Here is a 26,193-nt window from a genome sequence, read left to right on the forward strand (position 1 = left end):
AAATAGATTTAGCTAGATTATACAAAAAACATAGGAACACAGCTCAAGCCTTTTTTAAATCTTTACAAAAAAAAGTACTTAAATCGGTTAAGTTTTGGACAACGAATCGTTGATTTTCTGCAGTTGTCTCTATCGCGTTCCGCGGTATAGGCTTGAGGTAAGGGAGACAGCTACTTTTATTATATAGAGATATTACACGTACTTTTTTTCATTTCTCGAGCCCCTGGTGTATCCTCTTAATGATTCATCTATGGCGGGCGCGTTCAATATTAACCCTAGACGGTCAATAATATTGAACAATACGTGATATTGCACAATAAAATTAATCGTCTAGGGGACCAATAAAATAAACTTTTTTTACAGTTTACTACAATATTAATCTGCAGAATCCTTACAGAGGGTGTACAACTGACCTAATACTAAATACTTTATATAAGACTAATAAGTCTAAAAATTTTAACATATAATACATAGCTTCCAAATTATAAGATGTAAATTACGATGTTAATTTGATAAAACCACGTATTATAAAATTACAAAAGACTTTTCATCGTTTAAGACTCCTTGAGAATTTAACTTTCTTTCGTAATTACGTCCAAAATGATACTTGTATCTTAATAGCCTTATGTTACACGAATTTTGCCCGCGGCTTCGCTCGCGTTAAGAAGTATTATTATATACAACCTTTCATTCCCTATTTTAACCCCTTGGATGTAAAATTGATCAAAATCCTTTCTTAGCGGATGCCTACGTCATATCATCTACCTGCATGCCAAATTTCAGCCCGATCGGTCCAGTGGTTTGGGCTGTGCGTTGATAGATCGCCATGTCAGTCAGTCACCTTTGAGTTTTATATATATAGATTATTTAAAATGCTACCTTTTTATTCAGACTAAGATTTTTATTTTATTTTTGCGACACGCATGAAGTTTTATGTCCGAACTATTAAATCATTGGTCTTAAAAAACTATACTTATTATAAAACAAAGTCGCTTGTTTTCCCCATGTCCCTTTGTTCCCTTTAAAATTTCATCTTTAAAACTTCATCTTTAAAACTACGCAACGGATTTTGATGTTTCTTTCAGTGTTAGATAGCCCAATTATCGAGGAAGGCTATAGGCTATATATTATCACGCTAAAACTAATAGGAGCGAAGAAGTAGAGGAAAATGTGGAAAAAACGGGGAAAATTATTTGAAAGGGCTAACTTGAACGCGCTAATCTCAGGAACTACTTGTCCGATAATTCTTTCAGTGTTATATAATCGATTTATTGACGAAGACTATAGGATATTTTATCACGCAAAGACTAATAGGAGAATGTGGAAAAAACGGAGGAAATCATATTTTGAAAGGGCTTATCTCACGAACTATTGGAGCATTTTTTATATTATTTTGCACAGATAAGAAGTAGACCACGTGAAGGATCATAGTCTATCGATTTTAATCATTTTTTCAGTGGCTATAGATTTAATACCTGTGCGACGCCAGGGCGGGTCGCTAGTATACTAATAAGCTATGGTGCACATCTCCTTTCCTAATCATTTTTTAAGAATATTGGAATGTAATTCCATTCGCAATATTTAATTTTTATACGTTTTAAATACGATTTACAAACGTCAGTCCTATGGAACGTGATTCGTGAAGTGTCGCGCCGTGTCGTGCCGCTCCAGTACGGTCTTACCTTTATGCCAAAAAATGCAACAAGACTATACGTATTAACTCACATAACAACCTCAATATTCCCAATAACATATTATCACGCATATTTCCTCATAACTATCCAATATTTTTTCCAAGACACAATCGTATCAAAATCATGTAATATCATCATAAACAAGCAATAATACTAATACATATATTGTAACATGGCGGACTGTTTGTGGAGGATAATTAATTCGTCCGGATTCACCCTCACTCTGTTCATGGGTGGTCGAATTTTCTTTTCTTATTTACTTTGTTTTCGTTGAATTGTTCTTTGGAAACAACATTTTAAAGTTTAGGTTTAGAAAAGTGAAATTTGTTTGTTTAATATCAGGAGTATCAAGGTTAATTGAATGTTTCTTTTTTTACAAAATCAACTAAGACTCTTGAATGATTCAAGCTTAAGAATAGTCTGATCTGTAACTATTATAAAAGTTGTTGACTTATTCAAAAAGGTTTTAATTTCATTGTTGAAAGAGACTACACGCAACCACAGAATAGCCAAGACGCGAAGCTTAACAGAATTAAAATACCAAGCAGTGTTATATTACGATATTTTCTATTATAATATTTTAAACTTTCGTGTTGCATTATAATTAAAAAAAAACGCCGAGAAAAAGTATGTACTCGTAGTAGCATTACTACTAGAATAAGTTGCGTTAAGTCCCGATTAATAAGTTTCAATTTTCTATTGCTTTATGCATCACCAAATTGGGCCGCATTACATCTTGTTTCGGTGTGACTGCCTTTCAATGACTGTAGCTACTTTAACGTTAATTTAAATTTAAGACACTTTCACGACAAGTATTGCAACAAACTCTTTATGAATTTGTTGCAATACTTTATTTCGTAGCTCGATTCGTTCACATTTTGAAACTCATGCGAACGCCGAACGAGTTCAATTCCGAACTATTTCAGTTGCAAGTATAAATATTCGAGCTGAGAAATAGTTTTCTTGAACTTCGAAATAGCGCCATGAAAGCCGAAGCTATATCTATCTTGTAAATGTAATTTGATATTTAATATTATAAGATATTTTTACAGCTTCATCAGAAGAATTAATTAAGTTCTGATATACGCAGAAATATTAGACTACTTCACAATCATACACGTATCACTAGAATCAAGAAACTTTGCACACGTGTTCCTCTTTTTACGTAGGCATCTATTAAGAATGGATTTTATAAAATTCCATACCCAAAGGTACAGTTGATCCAATTTGACTTGAAGTTAATCGAGTCTTAAAATACCATGTGTTTTTTCATAAATATCAGCAGCAAAGAACGGAGATTTTTATTAACCTAGGGTTTTTACGTCAGACAGATGCAAGATTTAAAATAAAATCTTTTTATTCAAAATAGGTATCATAAATACACTTTTTGAAAGTCAGAAGAACGTAAAATCTACGGTGCCTACCACCGTGCCGGTTCGGGAACTAACCCGGCGAGAAGAACCTTCATCCAGGGCCATCTTTTACAAAAAGATGGAAAATTACAATTTTAAAATTAAATAATATAACAAGTGGATTAAATAATACAATTAAATAATAAAACAAAGCCAACGTCTCGCATTAATATTCCTATGTAAGGCATATAGAACGGTCAGTACTGAAGCACTTCCTGTCCTGTCGGGTGTTTTGCCTGTAGACTTAGAAATACAGCGCCGAGCTGCTTTATATTACAAAAATAAAAAAATTACGACCCCTGATTTCTTAACTATGAGAGACAGAAATAAAGTGAATAGACTATTTGAACCACTAGACTTTACACTACAAAATCTTATATCCGAGTGGCAGGAACGGTGGGATAACTCGATCAAAGGTCGTCACCTGTACAATTTCTTTCCTTCGGTTCGTGAACGACTCGCCATGCATTGGATAGATATAGATCATTGCGTGGCACAATTCCTAACTGGTCACGGTAATTTTAAAGCTAAATTTCATGGATTTAAGTTAGTTCCATCTCCTTTTTGCGAGTGCTCGACCGAAGACAGCCCGCAAGTACAAACTGCTCATCACGTACTCTGGGAGTGCGGTCTCTGGCATGAGGAAAGAACCGATCTGTTAAACAGCCTCCAATGTGTCTCTGGAGTCGTATATTACGATGACCTCGTAGGCAGCGCAAGGAATTTCCGTGCTTTCAAACGTTTTTGTCATAAATACTATTGGAAACAACCGAACACAAGTTTGCCATTATAAATAAATGTCATTTTTTTTTTTTTATGAAGTAGGCATATTGTATTAAGTATAACCAAATTTTTTCCCGTGGTGCTTCCCCCTTTGTTCGGACATCAATGTCATTACAATTTGGCTGTCTCCCGCTTTGCTTGGGGAGGGAAATTGGTATCTCCTACTCCTCCTACATTTCTTCTGATTAATTTCGTTGCGGGTCCCAAGACAGATTTAGCTTGTCCCTCGGGCATCCCTGAGATCATATCAAAGGGTTTTCGTGGTTGGTTACCACTGTTGATCCTGGCGACACAGGAGTTGCAGTGGTGGGAATGTGTGGTGGGCCTTTTGCCCGTTAAAAAAAAAAAGTGGATTAAATCAGGCATCAAAGTCTGTATTCCACCACTCTTTCACGCTGGCACAGCCGCGGGAAGCTAGTTGTGAATATAAATGAAGTGTTCGTAGAAGCATAAATGAAGTAGACGTAGAATGTGAAATGATCGACATTTCCACCGCAGTCTATTGAATAGCGCTGGAAACAAAGAAACCTAACTCCGGTTTGGAGTCGAGCTAGTCACTAGTGGACGCATTGTTACTAGCTAAGTAAATAAGCTCTTAATAACTACAGACTTCAAACAAACTAATAATAACCAATCTTCCATTACTCTCATTCCCAATTTTTAGTCTATACTGCCGCACTCAGAGACGAATATGAATAATATTGCTAAATGCTTTGATAGTGTGTCTGTCTGTGTGGGTGAAGAGGTAACAGCCCATAAAGTTAATATACCTAGCGGAATAGAGCAACAATCTCGAGCTGTCAAACGAAACCAAAATTGGTTTTCATCTGTGTGAAAAATATGTGTACGTATACACTTACACAAGCATGATTGAACATGAATTCTATGAGATTAAATTGTCAACGTGCGGCACGTGCCGACTGGACGTCAAAAAAAGAGCGCTGCTGTCATGTATCACACGTCTCATTTTACCACGCAGTGTTACTGATAGTGATATCTCTCTTGCTCAGGCCTTTGTTTCTCTATTCCGCTAGGTATATTAACTTTATGTAACAGCCATACAGATATCTGTTACCTTTTTACATACAGACCACTGGACCGACTTTGCTGAAATTTCGTATGGAAACGCTTTGAGTTCCGGGAAAGGACATAGGATTTTTGTCCCAGTACAATGTATATAAACAAATTTTGGCGCAACGGAGATGCGAGCGTAATTTAGTACTGTAATATAAGACTAATCTACAACATCATAAAACTAAGTGTTTGGCAGAGGGTGGAGCAAATGATTGATTGTATTAGTTTTCGTTATTGGAGATGTTGAACGCTTGTGGGATTAAACCCGCCTGTCAAATAATTACTGATCCTATATAGAGCCACCTGTTGCATCCGTGCTTACCCTTTGTTTTAATAACCAGAGCCCCATTAATTAATAACATTACAATTCGACAAATTTGTTATAAAGTAACATAATATCTGCCAAGTTTGTATAAAAACCTGTCTTCCAAATTGACGGTATTCCGTCGTATTATGCAACTTTTGTGCAAAACTATTGGTTTAATGCAGTGGTTCTTAACCGGTGGTCCGCGGACCACTGGTGGTCCTTGAAGGCATTCCTAGTGGTTCGCGAAGCCAACCTAACAATATGCGAGAATTCAGAAGTTAGTAAAGAGTATGCAGTCACAAAAAATACTTTTAATTAAAATCTGTAACTATTCGATTTTCGCCAATTGAAAGAATGGGTGCGAATTATAAATTGTTCTTGTTTTCTTTATCAAACAATCTTTACATTTTAATTGAGGTACCACCCAACTGGGTGGTCCTCGGCAAGACAAACATTTGGTAAAATGGTCCCTCATGACTAAAAGGTTAAGAACTACTGGTTTAATAAGTTCCTGTCCATTTAAATTGACAAAACCTGGCCTAATGTGACTCCCATAAAATATGAATCTATGAAAACTCTCAAGTTGAAATCAACTAGCCGTTGCCGATATAAGTAGCCAAAGTATACACAGTGCGTATGACATACACTCGAAAAACATATATCCCTCCCAGCGCAGTCAGGTTCAAAGTAACATCATTGAATCTTTCGTTTTAATACTTAAACGGCTTAAAATATCGCTATACGTAATCAAAATTCCATATTCGCTCGATGAATAAAACAAAGCGTCCGGTACAAAAAGGATATTGAAGTTTTATAGGTTACTTTTTGTTTACGTGGCAGCGGCTGAGCTCCAGCGATTGAAACCCGCTGTATTAAATATGTATTCCGTTTTGTGGATTAAAAACGTGTAAAATTCAATTTTACAACCTTTAAGAAAGGTTTAAGGGAGGTTAAGAATTAATGTGCGCGGCCTGTTATAAGATCTACAGGTAACGCGTATCGTATAAGCGGTGAGAAAAGAACATCCTAAGTAAATATTACCTTGCTAGTTTAACATTTAGTTTTATTTTAATATAATTAAATCAATATAATGATAATTTAAAAGTTTATTAGCAGAATATTTGCCCAACGCTGCAAACTAATCGTTCATGGCTGAGAGCTATGAAATAAATAGGCACTGAATTATTTTTGTGTTATTATTTATTAATGTTACATATTGATTAACTAACAGCACTTACATATAGATGTATATCTTAATATATATATTTCTTGTGTGCGTGTGTATGTGACTGAACTCCTCCTAAACGACTGGACCAATTTTGATGAAATTTTTTGTGTGTGTTCGTGGAGATTCGAGAATGGTTTAGATTTACAGTTTGGTCTACTGGAAAATGTTTTTTCAATTAATTTCTTATTTATAAGGAGTTGTTGATTTTGGAATGTTTTACATTAGATCCGGCGGACGGCGCTATCATCGCATTCAATATTATTCTATTTCAATTTTAGTTTGTCCTGACAGATGGTGCTACGATTAATTTGAAAAAAATTTTGTTATTCAATTCATGTGCTGATTAAAATATAAAATAAATAACACATAGGCTACAATTTTAACCGACTTTCAAAATGGGGGAGGTGTTGTGTTCGTTTTCTTATATTCAACGATTACTCCACCGTTTGTTAACCGATTTTCAAAATTTTTCTTTTGGTATATAGGGTATCATCCCAATTTGGTATTATATTCAGAAAAGTGGTGATCTGATGAAGGATCCATAAGTAATCGAGGGAACTCCTCAAAACTTATAGGGAAACATATGGTGACTTCGGTTTCGTGAGAAGTATTCTAAGCATATGCTACCAACAAGTAAGATTTTGCACCGAGATATACCTGGTATACCGTGGTTCGGAAGGTGCTGAGAGAATTCCTGATTCTTTATAGATACAAGTTTGGGAGTTTCGGCGTTGTTTTAAGAACAGAAAGCATATGCTACTATGCAAATTACATTCTTCATCATCATCATCATCATCATCACTACCATATTATACCATTTCATAGTCTTTTAGATCGAGACTTGAGTTTGTCAAGCGATAATTAAAAAAAATCTATATCTACCTAATATTATAAACCTGAAGAGTATGTTTGCTTGAACGCGTCAATCTCAGAAACTACAGGTCCGATTTAAAAACTTATCTCAGTGTTAGATAGATCATTTATCGAGTAAGACTCATCATTTATCGAGAAGGTTATATTATATTATTACTCTAAGACTAATACGACAGAAGAAACTGTGGGAAAAACGGGGGAAATATTTTTTATGGGAAAATGTACCTACGGATTCTGTAAAATTTCTAATTTACGCGGGCGAAGCCGCGCGGGACATCTAGTATACATATAGATGTATATACAGGTGTAACAAAAATAAGTGATAATGCTTTAGGGTGTGTACGTGTTCCTTGTAGAGAGTTAACTGTGAAAGTAGCAGCTCTGAAAGACGAAAAAAAATTTTTTGGTCTTTCAGCGCTGCTACTTTCACAGTGAACTCTCTACAAGGAACACGTACACACCCTAAATTATTATCACTTATTTTTGTTACACCCTGTATATAAAACTCAAAGGTGACTGACTGATTGACATAGTGATCTATCAACGCACAGCCCAAACCACTGGACGGATCGGGCTGAAATTTGGCATGCAGGTAGATGTTATGACATAGGCATCCGCTAAGAAAGGATGGGATGAAAGTTTGTATTTAATAATACCTCTTAACGCGAGCGACGCCGCGGGCAAAAGCTCGTAATATATAAAATAAAAACATTAGTTTGAGCCAGAAAAGTTTATTATTCTTAGGAGGTCCGGTTGCTATGATAAAGAGATAAGGCATTAACAGATTCTCGGGTATTTAACAGATTATTATTTATCAAAACATCTGGTTTCACCAAAAGAAAAATCACATAATGAAAAAATATTACAACCGTTTATTTATTTATTTATTTAAATTAAGGACACCAAACAGTAAAACCTAGTTAAACACAATAATAGTAATTTGTACCGATGCATGTACCTTAACAGGCGACACAGCATTCGTAATTATAGCTCTACAAATATAGTATATGATATATTATATAGTTTATGCCTCAAGGCAGGCCTCAAGCAATGGCTTGAGGCCTACTTTTCGTATCGTTTATTGAAAATGTTTAATAAACGATACGAAAAGTATTGTGGCCGCCTCCATTTTAAAGGCTGTACAAAATCCGAGTTTTTAATTTTATTCAAACTTTTCGAGGTGTAAAAATTAATATTTTTAGGTGCTTGTTTCATAATAATATAATTGTCTTCGTTAGATTGATTTAATTTAAAATTATTCTTCAAAAACTATCTCTCGAATATACTCAATATGTATTTAATATATATTCGAATATGTATTAGATATACGATATTATGTGACTTAAAAATACATTTTATAAAACACGATAAAGTTACATAAACATAAGACGAGCTCTAGATAGAGCTTTTATTGAAAAGAACCAACAGCTAACAAACTTTTATGCAAAAGTTTTGTGTTTATTTTAAAAACAGATTAGGTAACATTCAAAAGTAGAGCAGAATAGTCATTCATTTAAGGAATTGCGCACTTTAATGCTTCTAAAGACGTGAACTATCGAGAAAGTTGAGCAAAGTGATACGTTTTACGATTTTATGCAATAATTGAAGACTGTCAAAACCATACCATTTTAGGAATGCATCTTATCTACGCATCGCGTTGTGGTTTGAAGAGACCCTAATATTCACTTATATCTTTTTTTATATCTATGGACGCTTTACACCACATCAGTCTGGCCCCGTGGTAAGTACCTGAAGGACTTGTGTCACAGGTACCAGACAACGATAATATATTTAATACTTTTACACTATACAATATATATTTAAGATTTTTATTATATGATACACATATTTAATACACATCCATGACCCAGGAACTTTTTGTTTTGTCGGTGGGATTCGAACCCGCGACCCCCGGCTTGAGCTACCAACACGCTTACCACTGAGCTACAGAGATCGTTACTTAACTGCCTATGAATCAATATATACTACTATGTACTTAACTACACTATACAGTATGTAAATGTTAGCTCTCAATTTACAATAAATAATTATTTCTGACTTTCTACTCCCCAAAAAGGCTTGAATACATCTAAATTTTCCGTTTCAACGTAAACAAAGCAGAAAATGCAACAGGACACAGGTATATTATATTTCCAATTATTACAATTACTTCATATAGATTTTCACTGTTGAATTCCAAATGTTCAAATTAAATACAATATTATTATTGAAAATATGTAGAATAGAATAAAACAAACACGTTGACACGTGAATTATGATGCAAAGAATAAAAGAGATGGAACGTAATAAAATATAAGCGATATTTGGTATTCATGGAAGCTTTTAGTATGAAATATAATGCAATTCCAATGATAATAAAATACTATGATACCATCAACCCCATGTTATATCGAAAGCCATAGCGGAATTACTTTCCTCTCGTACTTTTACCTCTTTTGCAACATTTGCCCCGGGCCGTAATACATGAGCAGGTAATTAATGTTAACTTCATAAGACTGATGTGGGTCTTTCGCTGGTTCGCACCACAGAATTTCGAACCGCGGTTCGAAACAGCGAAGAACCGTTTTTGAAATATTTTGTGTTCCCGATTCATACCGCGGTTATTGGAGTGGTGTGAAACCACTAATTAATTATTTTTTGCTATGAGTGGATTCGGACCACGAATTTAAGCCAATAATTATTGTAACAAACTTTTTTTAGTCTCATTTATTAATTTGTACAGACGTATAGAAAAGTGGTTTCAAAAAGGAATAAAAACACATTTTTAATAAAGAAATTACATTTCTTTCAAAATTATAAATAAAGGAAACTTTAATAATAATAATAATAATAATAAGGTTTTAATTGCATAAAATCACAGTCGTAAATTTTAAATATTCAAAAAGAAAATAATCTTCGAAAAATTAAAATAAACAAAAATAATAAATAAAACCAAATAGTAAAACAATCAAAAGGAGTAAAATTATTATTATTATAAAGTTAATTTTAAACCCTTAATTTTTCCAGGCAGTGACCGATTTTTTTTTCACTCGCTAATAACTCTTTTATGATGTTACCTATTCTTTTTAAGTCGGGAATTTTTTGCGCCCATCTCGCATATTTTTACTTTAGTTTGGTCTTAAGGCCCTGTATTCCCAAAAACGGACGATTTTCAAGATTTAAAAGTGACAGTAGACACAAAAATATAGCAATTTAATTTCTGAAAAAAATATATGTGTTAGTTAAGGATCTAACACAGTGGAATTTATATAAATTCCATTACACAATATCATGAACTTCACTCGATAGAAAAAAATCCCAAACTTACCTCTTTTTTTAACGAATTTTCCATACTATGTCCAAATTATTTGGAATTTTCAGATAATTTTTGCACTGAATTAAAGACAAAGAATATATCTAGGGCGATTCGTTCTTTTGACTCGATTTAATTGATGTATAAAAAAACGACGATCAAAAAACTATAAAATAGCAGGCGCAAAGTGTGTGACTGAAAGCGTACCAGCCGTATATAGGCGGTTTCGGGGGCGATAAATCGATCTAGCTAAGAATCATTTTTAGAAAATGTCATTTTATTCGTGTTTTTACCGAGCAAAGCTCGGTCAAATAGCTAGTATGTAATAATAGAACTATCTACACTCCGGTTCGAATCCACTAATTCAAAAACAAGTCTTCTCTGTTTCGAACCGCGGTATGAATCGGGTAATTAAAAAACAATCCTTCGCTGTTTCGAACCGCGGTTCGAAAAACTGTAGTGTGAACCAGCGACAGACCCACTGATGTTGGGTACCAGAAGTGTGTATTTTGATTAGAAACTAATATAGAGTCATGTTTTTAAATTAAATTTGTGATAATTCATACATTTCATTCTTGTCTGTAGATACTGGCTTTTGTATAGTGTACTATAATCTTATTGTGCAGTAAATAATATAAGGTTTTGATGGCTCATTTAAAAATACATCGCATTGCTTTATCACATTCCTATGGGAACGGGCTCTTACGGCCGCATTTAATGATGATTAAACTTTCTTTAAATATAAAGTTTGACAGATAATAATGTAGGGGGATTGCGAATTATGTCAAAATTCTCGTTTAACACCTCCATCGTGGGTGTCGCAAACAAAATAGATTTTCAATTATTGTTATGTTAATAGGGATTTTTTTTAATTCCTGAGTGTCGGTGTTAATTATCCGACAACCTTTTGCCTTTTTTTTTGTGTTAATTGGGATTGATGGGTTAATTACAGTTAAGTAATTAATATTCGTCTCTGAGTGTGGCAGTTAGCTGTTATATGAATTCAGATAACCCAGCTCCTTAACTTCACTTAAACACCAGCGAATAGCCATTCAACATTATCATTTCATCTTCAAATTCTCTCAGCGGAGCTTCCGTAATAATTATCTATTCACTTATCTAACAATCGCCTTTCAGCTGAAACAATGATGGCTTCTCCCTCATTCAAGTTATGGTTTAAAGTACTTATTACGACCATTATCTTCGTTTAATCAATGAAAGGAAAATAGGAAGAGAAATACTGAGGTAATTATGACCTGCAGTGTAAACAGAATATCGTCAAAGAAAAGGTTTTTATTGCCAGATGTTTAAGCAAGACATGAACAGAACAAGATGACAAGATGCAGCAAAATACTTTGTGTTACTTACCTTAAGTCAAACTGCAGTCCACTCTGTGCAGACCATAAAGTTAATATACCTAGCGGAATAGAGAAACAAATGCCTGAGCAAGAGAGATGTCACTATTAGTAACACTGCGTGGTAAAAAGAGACGTGTGATACATGATGGCAGCACTCTTTTTTTGACGTCCAGTCGGCACGTGCCGCACGTTGACAATTTAATCTCATAGAATTCATGTTCAATCATGCTTGTGTAAGTGTATACGTACACATATTTTTACACACAGATGAAACCAATTTCGGTTTCGTTTAACAGCACGAGATTATTGCTCTATTCCGCTAGGTATATTAACTTTATGGTGCAGACACAGAATGGACAGTTTGACTTATGGTAAAAAAGTCGTAAGTGAAAATTTTGGTGCGCGTACCACTGCACAGGAATCGTGTTTCTTTGCTCATACTGTCAGTGTTTACGAATTGCCAAAAACAAGCACGCTTTAGGGTTGACCGCAACGCGACGCGTAGATGCATTTTTAAATTTATATGAATTTGACAGATTCGCAAGACGTTTCACGCAATTGTAATCTGTCAAATCTATACAAATTTATGCCGCGCCGCGCCTAGCCTTGCCTCGTCTGTATTGACCCTTACAATGCATATTATCTATACAATACAACAAATATTATGGCCAATAGAATTGATTCTAATAATGTACACGCGTAGCTTTCACGGCAGCAAAACTATACAGATATTTTCATAATTTAACACCACTCCATCATGGGTATCGCAGACACAATACATTTTCAATTGTTATGCGGCAGCCGGCTGCCGCTTGGGGATTGATGGGTTAATAACATTACATTATCATGAATCATCACCACTTTTAATAAATCATTCATTCAAAGTTTTGAAAGAAGTTCCACCACACTAGCTTCTTTTAATTTTTTTTAATCAAATGAATCAGATTATTATAAACTATAATGTGTCTCAGACACTCAAAGATTACAAAAAAATAACCCGCTAAAGGTTCTCAATTGCACCACGAACTAATCTAAGTGATTTCTAACGAGCTCCCTCAATCCGGCAATTAATAAATAATAAATCATTGTATTTTCTGGCACGGAGCCGGAAATTTTAGCTTATGACATTCAAAAGACTCTAATGAAGGTAATTGGCGATTCTTGCATATTTTTTAACCCCCGACAAAAAAGAGGGGTGTTATAAGTTTGACGTGTCTGTCTGTCTGTCTGTCTGTTTGTCTGTGTGTGTATCTGTCCGTGGCATCGTAGCATCCAAACGGATGGACCGATTTTGATCTAGTTTTTTTTTGTTTGAAAGCTGACATGATCGAGAGTGTTCTTAGCTATAATTCATCTTCGTCAGCCTGCTCAGTGCTGGACAATCCGGGTTTATCTGGTTCATAAAAGGCCGTTAGCAACTTGTATTCGTTTAATGGGTTTTATATTTCATTCTAGTTCGTGACATCTGTGAATATGCAATATACGTATACACATATTAATGGAAAGTTGACCAGGTGCTGCAGCATCACCTGATAATCAATAGGATATCCAACTCCTCGCCAACTTAGAGCAGAGGTTTTGTGTTTGGGCTCATTTTATTTGCGACAACCAGTAAGAAGTAGATAGTAAATATTTACATGCTGCTGCTGCAGCATCGCCTGGATTCTATAGGAGCCGAGCTCCGTATGAACCCAAAGTGGAGGAGGTGGAAAAGGACATTGATTCTGCACAAGTTTAAACCAAGACAAGTTTAAAAAGTATGAAATAAAATTAAATTAAGAAATTTAAAAAAACCCCCGCCAAACAACTTTAAAAAGTGATGAAATAATATTTCCTTCCTTTAAGTTCAAATAATTCCTAACTTTTGTAAAGTAATAATATTTTAGTCCATAATTGTTGTCAAGGTGTGTCGGGGGACCGCTAATGTAGATGTTTGATTTGAGATTTAACATAACATTATAGTTTAAGGATCAGTTCACAGCGAACCGAATGGAGATAATCAGCGACTTGGCGGTTGTAGGTTGGTGTTTACTTGGCGGTCCCCCGACACACCGTGACAACAATTATGGACTAAAATATTATTACTTTACACAAGTTAGGAATTATTTGAACTTAAAGGCAGTAAATATTATTTCATTACTTTTTAAAGTTGTTTGGCGGGGGTTTTTTTAAATTTCTTAATTTAATTTTATACCAATATTGAATTAATTATTTGCTTATTTTTAATGGACTTAACATTTTTGTTCTTTTTCCATTGACGCCTCCCCGGGGGTTTTCGCTAAGTGGCCAAAGTATGAAAGCAATATTTTCTAGTGCTGCTTCTTGTTTTAAATAAGTGTGACATTTTATTTCTCTTTAGCGCACTCTTATATATCAGAAGTTGTATATTTAAGTTTCACAATAAAAAAAAAACTATTATAGAAACAAATGATCACTGTCCAACAAGCTATGAAGATTTTCTCTTGAATATAAAAAAACAAGTGGTCCGTCCGAACTCCAAATAAACCATAATATTCTTATCATGTGATGAGTTCATAGGCTATGTATCGTTGCAAAATATTTTATTAATTTGCCTGTCCATCAATCTTTCCTTCCTTTTCCAAATGTTCCTCGGTATATACCATCGAGGAAATTGATTCATAGCCAGATGACGGGCCTGTGTAATTTGTTCGGGTTACGTCAATTAAGTATTAGTCGTTTGATCTGTCGTCTGGATTTGACATAACGCCACTAACTTGCGTAGGTCCGCCAACTGCCTATGAATCAACTTCACTGATGTAACATCAAAGAAATTGATTCATATGCAGTTGGCCTATCCGACCAATTGGCGTAGGTCCCTACGTCAGTTGGTCGGATATGTTTGACATAATGCGACCAAATTACGAAGGTCCGCCATCTGCCTATAAATCCATTTCTCTGATAGTACAATTCTAATTGTTGTTCTCAAGTTTAGAATATATTTTTCTTAAGCGATAAAAAATCTCATTACTCCAAATGGACAGTTGTTACAGCAAGGTGGTCATAGTGATTGTTGTTCCTATTGAGGGGACCTGTCCGGTGATATGTACCTTTTTGCTATTAGAGAGTGGTCCCAATCTACCCAATGTCTTTTTAAAAGTTAGGTCATCATTGCAGGGTGCTGTGTGTGCGCGCCGCAAGGCAGCGTGCAGGGCGGCGCGCAGGTGCCGGGCGTGTCGCACTCCACCGCCCCGCCCGCCGGCGTCGGCGGCGTCCGCAGGTACGACCGCTCTATGACGGTGCCGGTCGCAGCGGACGTGAAGCGACCGCAAACGTGTCGCGGCGACACTACCGCTCACACACTGGAGCAGAGTATAAGCGACGCGCCCCGTCATTAATTCCGCCCACAAGCATAGGGTCAATTCAGACCGCAACGCGACGCGTAGATGCATTTCTAAAGTATTGAATTGACATATTATTTCAATTGCGTGAGACGTCTTGCAAATCTGTCAAATCCATACAAATTTAGAAATGCATCCACGCATTGTGGTCTGAGATGACCTATACCCATCTCTATTGTTGTATTATTTAAGTACTAATTTCTACTAAGAAAATATGGAAGTGAGCGTCGACTCGCGTTTCTCTTTTTGGAAATTCACTTTTCCAAGCTCATTCGCATTTCCATATTCTCTTAGCAGTGTACGTAAATAATAATAGAACAATAGAGATGAAAATGCTTTAGGGTCAATTCAGACCACAACGCGACGCGTAGATGCATTTCTAAATTTGTATGGATTTGACAGATTTATTTCAATTGTGACAGACGTCTTGCGAATCTGTCAAATCCATAGTAATTTAGAAATGCAACTACGCGTCGCGTTGCGGTCTGAATCAACCCTTAGACGAAAAATATAAAGCTTCGACTCTGCGTCAGTGTGAGCTTAGCCTACTGGTTTCTACGGAGTTGTATGAAATTGCCTTCGTAGTAAAAGTTCTTATACAAATTCATTCACAATCTAACCTAGCGTGTCGCTGCGATACGTCGTCTGCGGTTGCTTCATGTCGTCCGCTGCCAACCGGCACCTTAACACTTCCATCTCATATCACGCTACTGCCCTACTGTTGACACTAGAAGTGCCAACGATTGGGTATTTTTCCCAACAATAATATGTTTCAGATGTCTATAACGTTGCGGCAATATAATAAATATTTTTTGTGTTCTGTGGGCAATAATGACTCACCAAAAACCAATCTATCTTGCACACGCGAATTCTTCGATATTGTGAGAAAGTATCCAACATGTTCATAACTTATTTTCAACGATAATATTGCTACGTTTTTCTATAGTTATCGAATACAAAACAAACATGGTAAAACAACCAATCAATACCCTTGTTCTTTGTTACATCCGTTCTCTTTCCGGCTAAATGGGACTGGCTCTAAATTACTATGATAAATAATGATAAATAGTAGACCCATGACCCTGGGTCATGTTTGGTTAAAGAAACATTTATTTACCAACCAAACTATACTATATTTTGTTTATTCACAAAGACAACTGAGGTACTATATTATATTTTCATATTTTATATGAAATGCGCTGTGATGAGAAAACATTTTGTGACGCCCTTGAGCGTTCACTGCACCACTCCTTAAATAACTTTATAAGTACCACAGCACAACTGCAACAGAACTGGAAGATGGCGTTTTGTTTGAGAGCAATCGTTTATCTTAGAACGTGTTCCCCAAAGAAACATAAAAAGAATTCCTCCGTTCTGATTGCCGTAATTTGTCGCTGACAGCAAAACGTTTAAGGTTTAAATGGCTCTTTTAAGCGCCCAAGAAATCACTTCATCAACTCCATATTCTATAAAACTTTCTCTCGATCAACGCCCCACAATTAGGCATGATGTTCTGGCGAAGGAATTAATTTTACGTCGGCTATTTAACGCTTGACAGTGATGGGTGGATAATTTTCTCTAATCAAATACTTAAGATAAGACTACATAATGTGAACTGCGCCGCGATGTCCCAAAGTAGCCGCACGATTTAAATATCGTATAAACTCACTCAAGACAAAGAATAGTTATAAGCCCATAATTGTTTTTCTTTTTAATTTAATCTTAAATTATGCTAATGTAAACGTGCGCCAGATTCACGCTAGTGTAGAATAAATATCTTCTACTGTATATTATTTTATTGTTGACTAAAGACTGTTTCTTATAATATTCATACTCTACATAAATAATATTTATATAATTATTACATTATAGTATAAACTCATACTATATTATACAATTTAATTGGCGTGATGCGATATATTGGTGAAGTCTTTATTTTTACGTGTTTAGGTTCAATTTATTGACCTTTTCAAATTATTTTCCTTATCTGTAACCTCATGATCACATAGAGATTCTGCGTTTAAAACCATTTTAATCATAATCTCATCGGATCGATCATAAATTATCATAGAATTTAATTATGTACGTTCATATCTCAATTTGCATATTGAGGCTGTAAAATACGGGTTAAATAGAATCTTATCCCCGATTAATTATGAATAATTAATAGATAATTTCGAACTGGAAACTATTTACTGTCACAAAATAAATGAGGTGTCAGATTCCGATAATTATTTAATTGTAATTCATACCGTCCTAACGTTTGAATTAAACTATTCCAGGATATGAAAAAATTTAAAGAGTGGTTAGATTCTTCGCTTAAAGAATTCTATGAATATTCCAATAAATTATTTTTATATTTCAAGTTTCAACAAAAGCGTAAAAAGTTTTATACAATAAATACATTATAATATATTATATTGTAAATCGAATAAAATCGGTAACTAATTTATTAAACTTTATATTTTACTATAATGGCAGATCAGTTTTGAAAACATTTCTTGCCAAATTCATTGTAAAAGCTCAACGTTCCGAACTTATAAAGGTTTTACAAGTATCGAGCGAGCTTTCAAATTCTATTCCAAAATCTTTAATTCAATGTAGATAGACAAAACACACTTTAGGCGCTCCGTCTAGAATACATAAATGAGAATATTGATTTACCTAAACATTGATTTGACTAAGTATATAGGTATATTAGGGATATGTATATATTAAGTATATTATATTACATAGGTGCAGTAAAAACAGTAGTTTTTTTTTTCAAATTCACTTAATACAACCCCCCCCCCCCCCCCCCCAGACCATCAGTAAAAAATTAAAATATTAATACTGCCCATTTTTCTTCAACCTCTCCAGCGATCTTAAAGATATGCGCAACTTGTGGTAACAATTTCTAAAGAGAAGCTCCCATGGATATCGGTTTATTGGTAAGCGAGTAATATCACTCGAGTCGAACATATTGAAATTGCGATGTGAAATACAATTTTAAACGTCGGTCTACGAAATATTTACGAGTATTTTTACTACAGCCGTAAAGTTGGATATATAAAGGAGCAACTACAATACACATAGGTAGAAGGTACACAGGTAATAGGGGTGTCATCATCACGAAATTGTTCTCTCAAAATAAAGCCAAATTTATAAAGTTTGTATGCTGATGTTGCTGTGAAATCTACCACAATGTACGCGACTATAGTCTCTATAATCTACGTCATACATGGAATATGGCAATGTTATTATCATAGGAGAGCATACTAAGGGTCAATTCAGACCACAACGCGACAGATAGATGCATATTTTCCAAATTTGTATTGAATTGACAGACTTCAATTGCATGAGACGTCATGCAAGTTACATTGAAATCTGTCAAATCCATATAGTTTTTAGAAATGTATATCACGGCATCTACGCGTCGCGTTGCAGCCTGAATTGACCCTAAGTGTTGATTCAGACCGCAACGCGACGCGTAGATGCATTTCTAAATTTGCATGGATTTGACAGATTCGCAAGACGTCTAACGCAATTGAAATCTATCAAATCCATAAAAATTTAGAAATCAACCCTAAGTATGTAAAAGACTAAGATGTGTATTTTGTATATTGCAATTTAACAACTTGAAAATATTAAATTACTTGAAAGCTACGAATAATAAAAACTAATTTGATTTAAAACCTTTTTTGAGACATAGCGAACATTAAGTGAATACATTGCTTCAATATTTCATGTAGTAAACTTTGATTAATATGAGACCCTAGAACTTATAAGCCCAAACAGTAAATCATGGGTCCCGAGACGCTCTTAAAGTTGAACAAATCCGGGCAAATTGAAGGGGCAGCCCTGAGTGGAGAATATTTAGAACAGACACCTTGTGTGGGCATTCATAAAACATTGAATAAAGTGCTCGTCTACGGTCTAGGCATTGTGTTAGTCAGTTAGTGGAATGTCTAGCGAAACCCTTACTAAATTTTCCCTCTAAAAATATAAAGCGACATGAATCCGGTGATATAATTTTACGGGTACCTGTGTTAACTGTTTAGTGTTTATTTCAGCACTGTTCATGATTCACTGAAGTTATCAGATTACCAATATGCAAGCTTGCATCTTACTTATTATCAGAAATATATTTAAAAGTCTTACTGTACATACTGTAACTCTAGCTGGAAGTTTCTTCTGTTACCTAATACCTTATTTGATTGACACTACCTTATTGAGAAATTTTACAGAAGCATTTTACTGCTGCACTGCACTGCTTATAATCAGTGTATTTTCATAAAGTAAAAATATAGTTTTACTCTACGTTTTACATAATGAAAATAAAACTATAGGTGCTTTACTTTTTTTACTTATTTTACAAATTGTCATGATTCATTTGAGTCTCGGTATCATCTACATTTACCAAAACTTACACTTTATTATCCCATACTACTTTTAAAAAAATCGTTCATAAGGTTCAATTTCCTTTCCAACAGTGAAAAATGTTAGTGCTGTAAACTCTAATACTTCAAACTTCTGAGACCTCAGTTAGCATTTGGCTACTTTGGTATGCAATATCCCGTGAAAAGCAAAATGCAGACTTGCTGCTCAGATGATAAGGATAGTTTTAGAATAAACCTAGATGAAAGCACGTCGCGATGTTCATATTTCTGAATACTAATACTCTGCGAGGTGGATCTCTATGTTCTAATAAATTGTTGTGACAAGTGCTTCCTCTAACATCAAATCATCTTATGACTATATGCATAACATCATTTATTACATGATAATAATAATTTTTATTATTATTTTACAAAAACATTAGAAGGTAGAAGAATTGTGACCACGTATATTTTATTTTTCACCTGCCATGCCACGGGAATTTACTAACCATATGCTACTATCCTACTTCCTACTAATATTATAAAGGCGAAAGTTTGTTCGGATGTATGGATGTGTGGATGTATGGATATTTGTTACTCTTTCACGCTAAAACTACTGAACGGATTTTAATGAAACTTTACAATAATATATCTTATACATCAGAATAACACATAGGCTACAATTTTAACCGACTTTCAAAATGGGGGAGGTGTTATGTTCGTTTTCTTATGTTCAACGATTACTCCGCTGTTTGTAAACCGATTTTCAAAATTTTTCTTTTGGTATATAGGGTATCATGCCAAGTTAGTATTATGTTCACAAAAGTGGTGATCTGATGAAGGATCCATAAGTGATCGTGGGAACTCCTAAAATTATATAGGGAAACGTGTGGTGACTTCGGTTTCGTGAGAAGTATTCTAAGCATATGCTACTAACAAGTGAGATTTTGCACCGAGGTCTACCTGGTATACCGTGGTTCGGAAGGTGCTGAGAGAACTCCTGATTCTTTATAGATACAAGTTTGGGATTTTCGGCGTTGTTTTAGGAACGGAAAGCATATTATGCGACTATGCAAATTACATTCATCGTCATCATCATCACTACCATATTACACTATGCGACGTCGATTATAAGCCTATTATGTGTTATTGGTACTTTTCATAGTCTTTTAGATCGAGACTTGAGTTTGTCAAGCGGTAATTTAAAAAAATGTAATTGTAAACCTGAAGAGTATGTTTGCTTGAACGCGCTAACCTCAGGAACTATAGGTCCGATTTAAAAACTTATTTCAGTGTTAGATAGCTTATTTATCGAGTAAGGCTATAGGCTATATTATATGTATCTTAGCGTGATAATTCACGCTAAGACTAATACGACCAAAAAAACTCAGAAAAATGTGGGGAAAACGGGGGAAATATTAGAAAGGGTTTATCTCACGAACTACTGGAGCAATTTTTATAGCAATATTTGGCACAGATATAGAGTAGACCACACGAAGAGAGTATTTTAGCTATTTTTTAAGGGAAAAAGTACGGTTTCCGTAAAATTCCTAAATTACGCGGGCGAAGCCGCGCGGGACATCTAGTATAATATGATGTGAAGCATAGAATAGAAGTACATAGCTCGAGACACAAGGTAATTTTACGTATAAGCTAAGAACGTACCCTTCTGGCAGTCTCGAGTAATAAAGGCGAGTCTGCGAAAGGAATTTATTCATCAACATTAAACGCGACCCATGGGACGATATTTCATTACAACTTTTTACCGTTTTCATCTGTGCCAATGGATATATTAATCACGTTTTGTCATAATTTATATCGGCGTCTGCGATTTAAATATTACATGAAACGAGCAGTTTGCTACGATATTTCGTTATATGATGAAACAATAATTTACCATAATAAACTGAAATGAATAGACAAATAAAAACGTTTACAACAACTTCGCACACTTCTCTCTGGCATTTTCATTTAGAATTTTATCTGAAACACATTATTGTCGGAGCTATAAATGTTTTCATATTCATTCATATAAGTGTTGTATTTCACATTTATAAAACCATATTAATATTAAAACGTCATAATATTTAGTCGATCCTAACGTAAATCGTTTAGCTCGTACAAAGACATAACAGGAATAAAATATAATAAATAAATAATATAAGCTCATCGATCACACGCTAATGTGTACCTTAAATTTAATGATAAACTGTTTAACCGTCGTGAATGTATGTAAGTTGTCTTATATTTGATATGTTGTCATCCGCACCGAGGGGTCCGCCGAGCTAATGTAAGTATTTTACTTTTCAACATGTACATTGTACAGTATTGGCACAAGACGCGAGCGCCGTCTTGCGAATCATCGAGTATGTCGATGGTTCTAGTAGGTAGACCACTGCATGACTTCTGCACGTTTGACACGACGTAGGTCCTACAGGAGCTCCGCTTACCGCCAACAACGGACTTAATATATTTACTTGTATATCGAAACGATATTTAGACTAACTCATAACCGTGTTGCGAAATTGAATTGTTTAAACGTTCATTTACCGAGTAAAGTTTTGTCGGATTTAGATATACTCGTAAAAATATTTTGCGCAGAAATGCATTTCCGTATGTAAAAGACGCTTGTAAGTTTTCCTCGTATCCGCGTTGTTTACTATTTAATCATAGCGGAGAGCTAGCATTAGTCAGATTCGAGTGTCACGGTAGTTGACTGCATCCGCATGTACACATTGCATAGGCATCCTGCACGACTGCGATAAAATCCTAGAGACGGAAACTGGAACAATTCAATTTCGTTTTTAAGCTTTTACCAGTAAAGACTCGAATTTGTATGGTTTCGCTACTCTCTCATTGGCTTCGTATGTTGGCAAAATTTTTCCGCTGGTACTATACAGATTATAGTTGATTACCGATTCGTAAATAGTAGAATGAGGAGATGGTTTGGTCGGTGAGAGGTGGTGTTTGTCGCAGGTTCAGTCAATACACCAGGGGGCGCGGATATCGGGACTGGCGCACGCGGGGGGACCCCACTCTGATCAACTCGCTGTGGCGCAGCCGGCAGCCGCTCGGCATACGAAAACAGCTGGGTGAGTTCACTCCCAACTTGTGTCCTCTTAGCTCGGGAATTCCCAACATTTTCTTCACTTTTATATTTTTCTTGTTAACAACAAATACTATGAAGGCATGATAAAATATATGAATTGCTATAATCATTTTTAAACTGTGTCAAAACACAATAGCAAATTTTATAAAAAAACTTTGTTATTTTAGTATTAATATATTATTTTTGAGCTTGCATTTTCTTAACGAGGTCGGCCTTTTTTTACATGGGGAAATGCTTTGCGCATTCCCGGTAGATTGAGGACACGAGGTTGGCCTAGGACATTTTTTTAATTGAGTGTTAATCATTCGTGGACTTTATTTTGGCTCTGCAGACCTCTGGTGGTCCACGTACCAATAGTTGGGAACCACTGTCTTAGCTCGTTATTATCCACTTCGTAATTTAAGATGCAAATTGCTGCGCTGGGATTAATAAGAATATCACCGCTACATAAGTTATGTCTTGGGCCTGTAAACTAGTTAGGCTGTTAACAATTAAGGCAACTTATGCCCGGTTTCCGAACTTTTGGACTGAAGCTTACGTGTTCAGTAGCGATTTTAATTGGCTAAAGTTGGCTTACAACAAAATATTGATCAAGTAACAATTGCTATTGATGTAGCCGCGCTACAACCGCGCGGCTCGTTTTAGTGTAGAAGTCGCGCGGCTGCCGCACTACTCGCGACTTAATGTGAAAGCAGCCTAAAACTACGAATAATAAAAACTGAGGAAAAGTAACTGTGTCAAAAATTTTGTCCGCGAGTCTACAAAATGTGATCACAAAATAAATGCATACATTATGCATGTATTCGGTACACAATTTTGTTTTTATACAAGTGACAAATATTATTGTCAATGGCTTTATTTCCTAAAGGATGTTAGTGTTTCGTAGCTATTGCCATATTTTAGTGTGCGAAAAAGAACCAAATTCAAAACGGTTGGCGTATATGGACATATTATTCGTAGTATTAAAATAATAATTTATGTCAGAAAACCTTAGGCATATTATGATATAAAACCGTATTTTTCGTAGGAAATAATAAAGTGTTTTATCTTTCAATGAAAGTCAAATGTAGATTTGACCGATTAATATTTCTTCTTTCTTCCATTATTAAAACGGACCTTTTTAAGTGTCTTATGTTATCTGTTAAAGGCTGTTAGTCATTGTAAGTTTCATAGACTTAATATAGGTTTATGGTAAGTTGACACTTTCTAAAGAGCTCTAGACTGTCGGCCGGCAGAGTAAAAGTATTAAGAGGTTTTGTATCTCGCCATAGACAAACACTTTTAAGATCAATGTCTATACTCGAATCGGGGTCATAGTAGACATACATCCTCCATGTTGGTATAGGATAATAGATGAGTGTCCTAGACTATCTTAGGCTTAGTGTAGCTTAAACTGGTCTTAGTAATAAGCTATATAAGCTTGTGTATATACGTAATATGTTATTGTAGATAAGTTTCCCAAACAGCATTTAGTTTTTTGCAGACGGACTCTATTAAGAGACATAATTATGAAGTCAAAATCAAAAACGTACCTACCAAAAGCCGACTATGACGGTAATCGCTTTTCATCAGGTGATTCATTTCCTCGTTAGCCTTTTTATAAGAAAAACATAGTTAAACGTCGAAAACGCGATAGTATTACTTATTTGTACACTATTAACCTTTCCTTTGTTTCAGCCGAGCCGCCCCGCCTTTCATTTGCATAAACAACGAACCGATATGTTATTTCGTTTTCTCCTATTTAATTGGCAACACTATCCCGCCACAGAGCTACAAATAAACGAACTTTAATTCTACACAAAGGATATTTTAAATTCAAAAGAACCGCTGGTTTGGAATTTGTAGTTTATGAATTGTGTATTCTAAACTGTAAAGAATTTTGAATAATATTGCGAATTTCGAAATTTAACATTTCGAATGAATAATTAATAAAGGCATAATACATTTTCGTAATAATTATTATTTTACCTGTCGCCGTGGCACGGAATACCAACGAAATACAGAATAAAAACCAGGAAAAAATCATCATTATATCTCATCATTATTTGAAGTATCGCAGCTTTTTGTTTAAAATGTATTTTATGCCGGTGATCAGTTGAGGATTTCACCAGAATATTTAATATTGAAATCTGAATTTAATAAGTAATTTATATTTTGTATACATGTGTTCGTCCGTTAGTCCACTCTAGATTACACTCATTTCTCATACATTTTTTGTTTTCGAAACAAGCGAATGCATTTTAACAAGTATAATTCACAATAGGTAGGCTCCAGTAATCCTGGCTTAGTTTCGGTAGGTTTTATCGTACTCGCAACTCTGCCTTAAGCGAGGAGGTGGGTTTAGAGGGTAGACCGTATGCCAGGGTAGTCCCACACGACCAGGCCGATATCCTCAATCCGCCGAGGATGCATAAATCATTTCCTCATATAAAAAAGCTAAAAAATGATTTACTTATCACTGTGCAGGGAACGCGGAGGTGTACATAGTGCTGGCGCTGCTGATCGGCGTGGTGACGGTAGTGGTGGGGTGCTGGCTGTCGGACAACTGCTGGTCGCCGGAGCCCGAGGACCTGCTGGCGGGTGGCTGACCCGTGGCGGCGGGCGCGTGCACGCACGTGTAGCGCCCGCCGTCCGACAGCCCGCCCGCGCCCGGCGAGGGCTCGCTGTCACCTGTGCTGCCGCCCGCGCCGCCCGCCGCACGCGCGCCCGCGCTGCTCACCGCCGCGCGCCGCCTGTGCCGCGGCCACTGCCTGCCGTGCGACCGCCGCGTGTTCTGACCCCCGCCCCCCGCGCCGCGCACCCCCTGCCGGCTGCACGAGAAGGCTAACGGCCACAGCGTCGCCGCCGACGTAGACGACGACTAGTGACCGTGTGTGAGGTGGACACGAGCTTCGTGAAATTCGATAACCGACGGTAGTATAACGTATATTATGATGTGTGTACGGCATCGTAGGATAGCACACGTGTAACGTCTCTCTCGCTGTAAGTTTTTAGCGGTCGCTCCGGTTCGAACTCTCGCTCGCCCCTGTCTAAAAGTATGTGCCTTGAGACGCTTTTCTCGGACGCGTAGGTTAGAGCGTATTTTGATCCCTTTAGGAGATATTTCCCGTCTGCTCGTTTGGACCCCCCGCGTTATACGTGCAATACACATCATGACCGTGCCTTTACCGTTCTATAGACTTCGAAAGGGACGTAATTAACAATAGGTTTAAAACGGAAGGAGCCCCAAGATTCGCTTTCGTATGTCGGTAGGAGCCGGCCCGTCGGTTTTGGACCAAAACCTTCTCCGAAAGTGCGTCAATTGAACGGAAGCCATCGTTCTAGT

General features: G+C 36.0%; 1 protein-coding gene across 2 annotated transcripts in view; it reads left to right on the forward strand.

Moving 5' to 3' along the window:
• The window catches only part of LOC121732545, a 79,116-nt gene extending 53,660 nt beyond the window's left edge, over nt 1–25,456 (forward strand). Inside the window, exons 3-5 of one of the 2 annotated variants that reach the window (XM_042122468.1) lie at nt 15,178–15,280; nt 22,736–22,851; nt 25,335–25,456. In XM_042122468.1, the coding sequence (XP_041978402.1) occupies nt 15,178–15,280; nt 22,736–22,851; nt 25,335–25,456 (341 nt within the window). Of the gene's footprint in view, nt 1–15,177; nt 15,281–21,867; nt 22,184–22,735; nt 22,852–25,334 lie in introns of those variants that run through there. The other variant, XM_042122469.1, reaches the window with a different exon arrangement.
• The last annotated feature ends 737 nt before the right edge of the window (nt 25,457–26,193 follow it).

This window comes from Aricia agestis, chromosome 12 (genome assembly GCF_905147365.1).
Source record: "Aricia agestis chromosome 12, ilAriAges1.1, whole genome shotgun sequence".
Taxonomy (NCBI): Eukaryota; Metazoa; Arthropoda; class Insecta; order Lepidoptera; family Lycaenidae; genus Aricia; species Aricia agestis.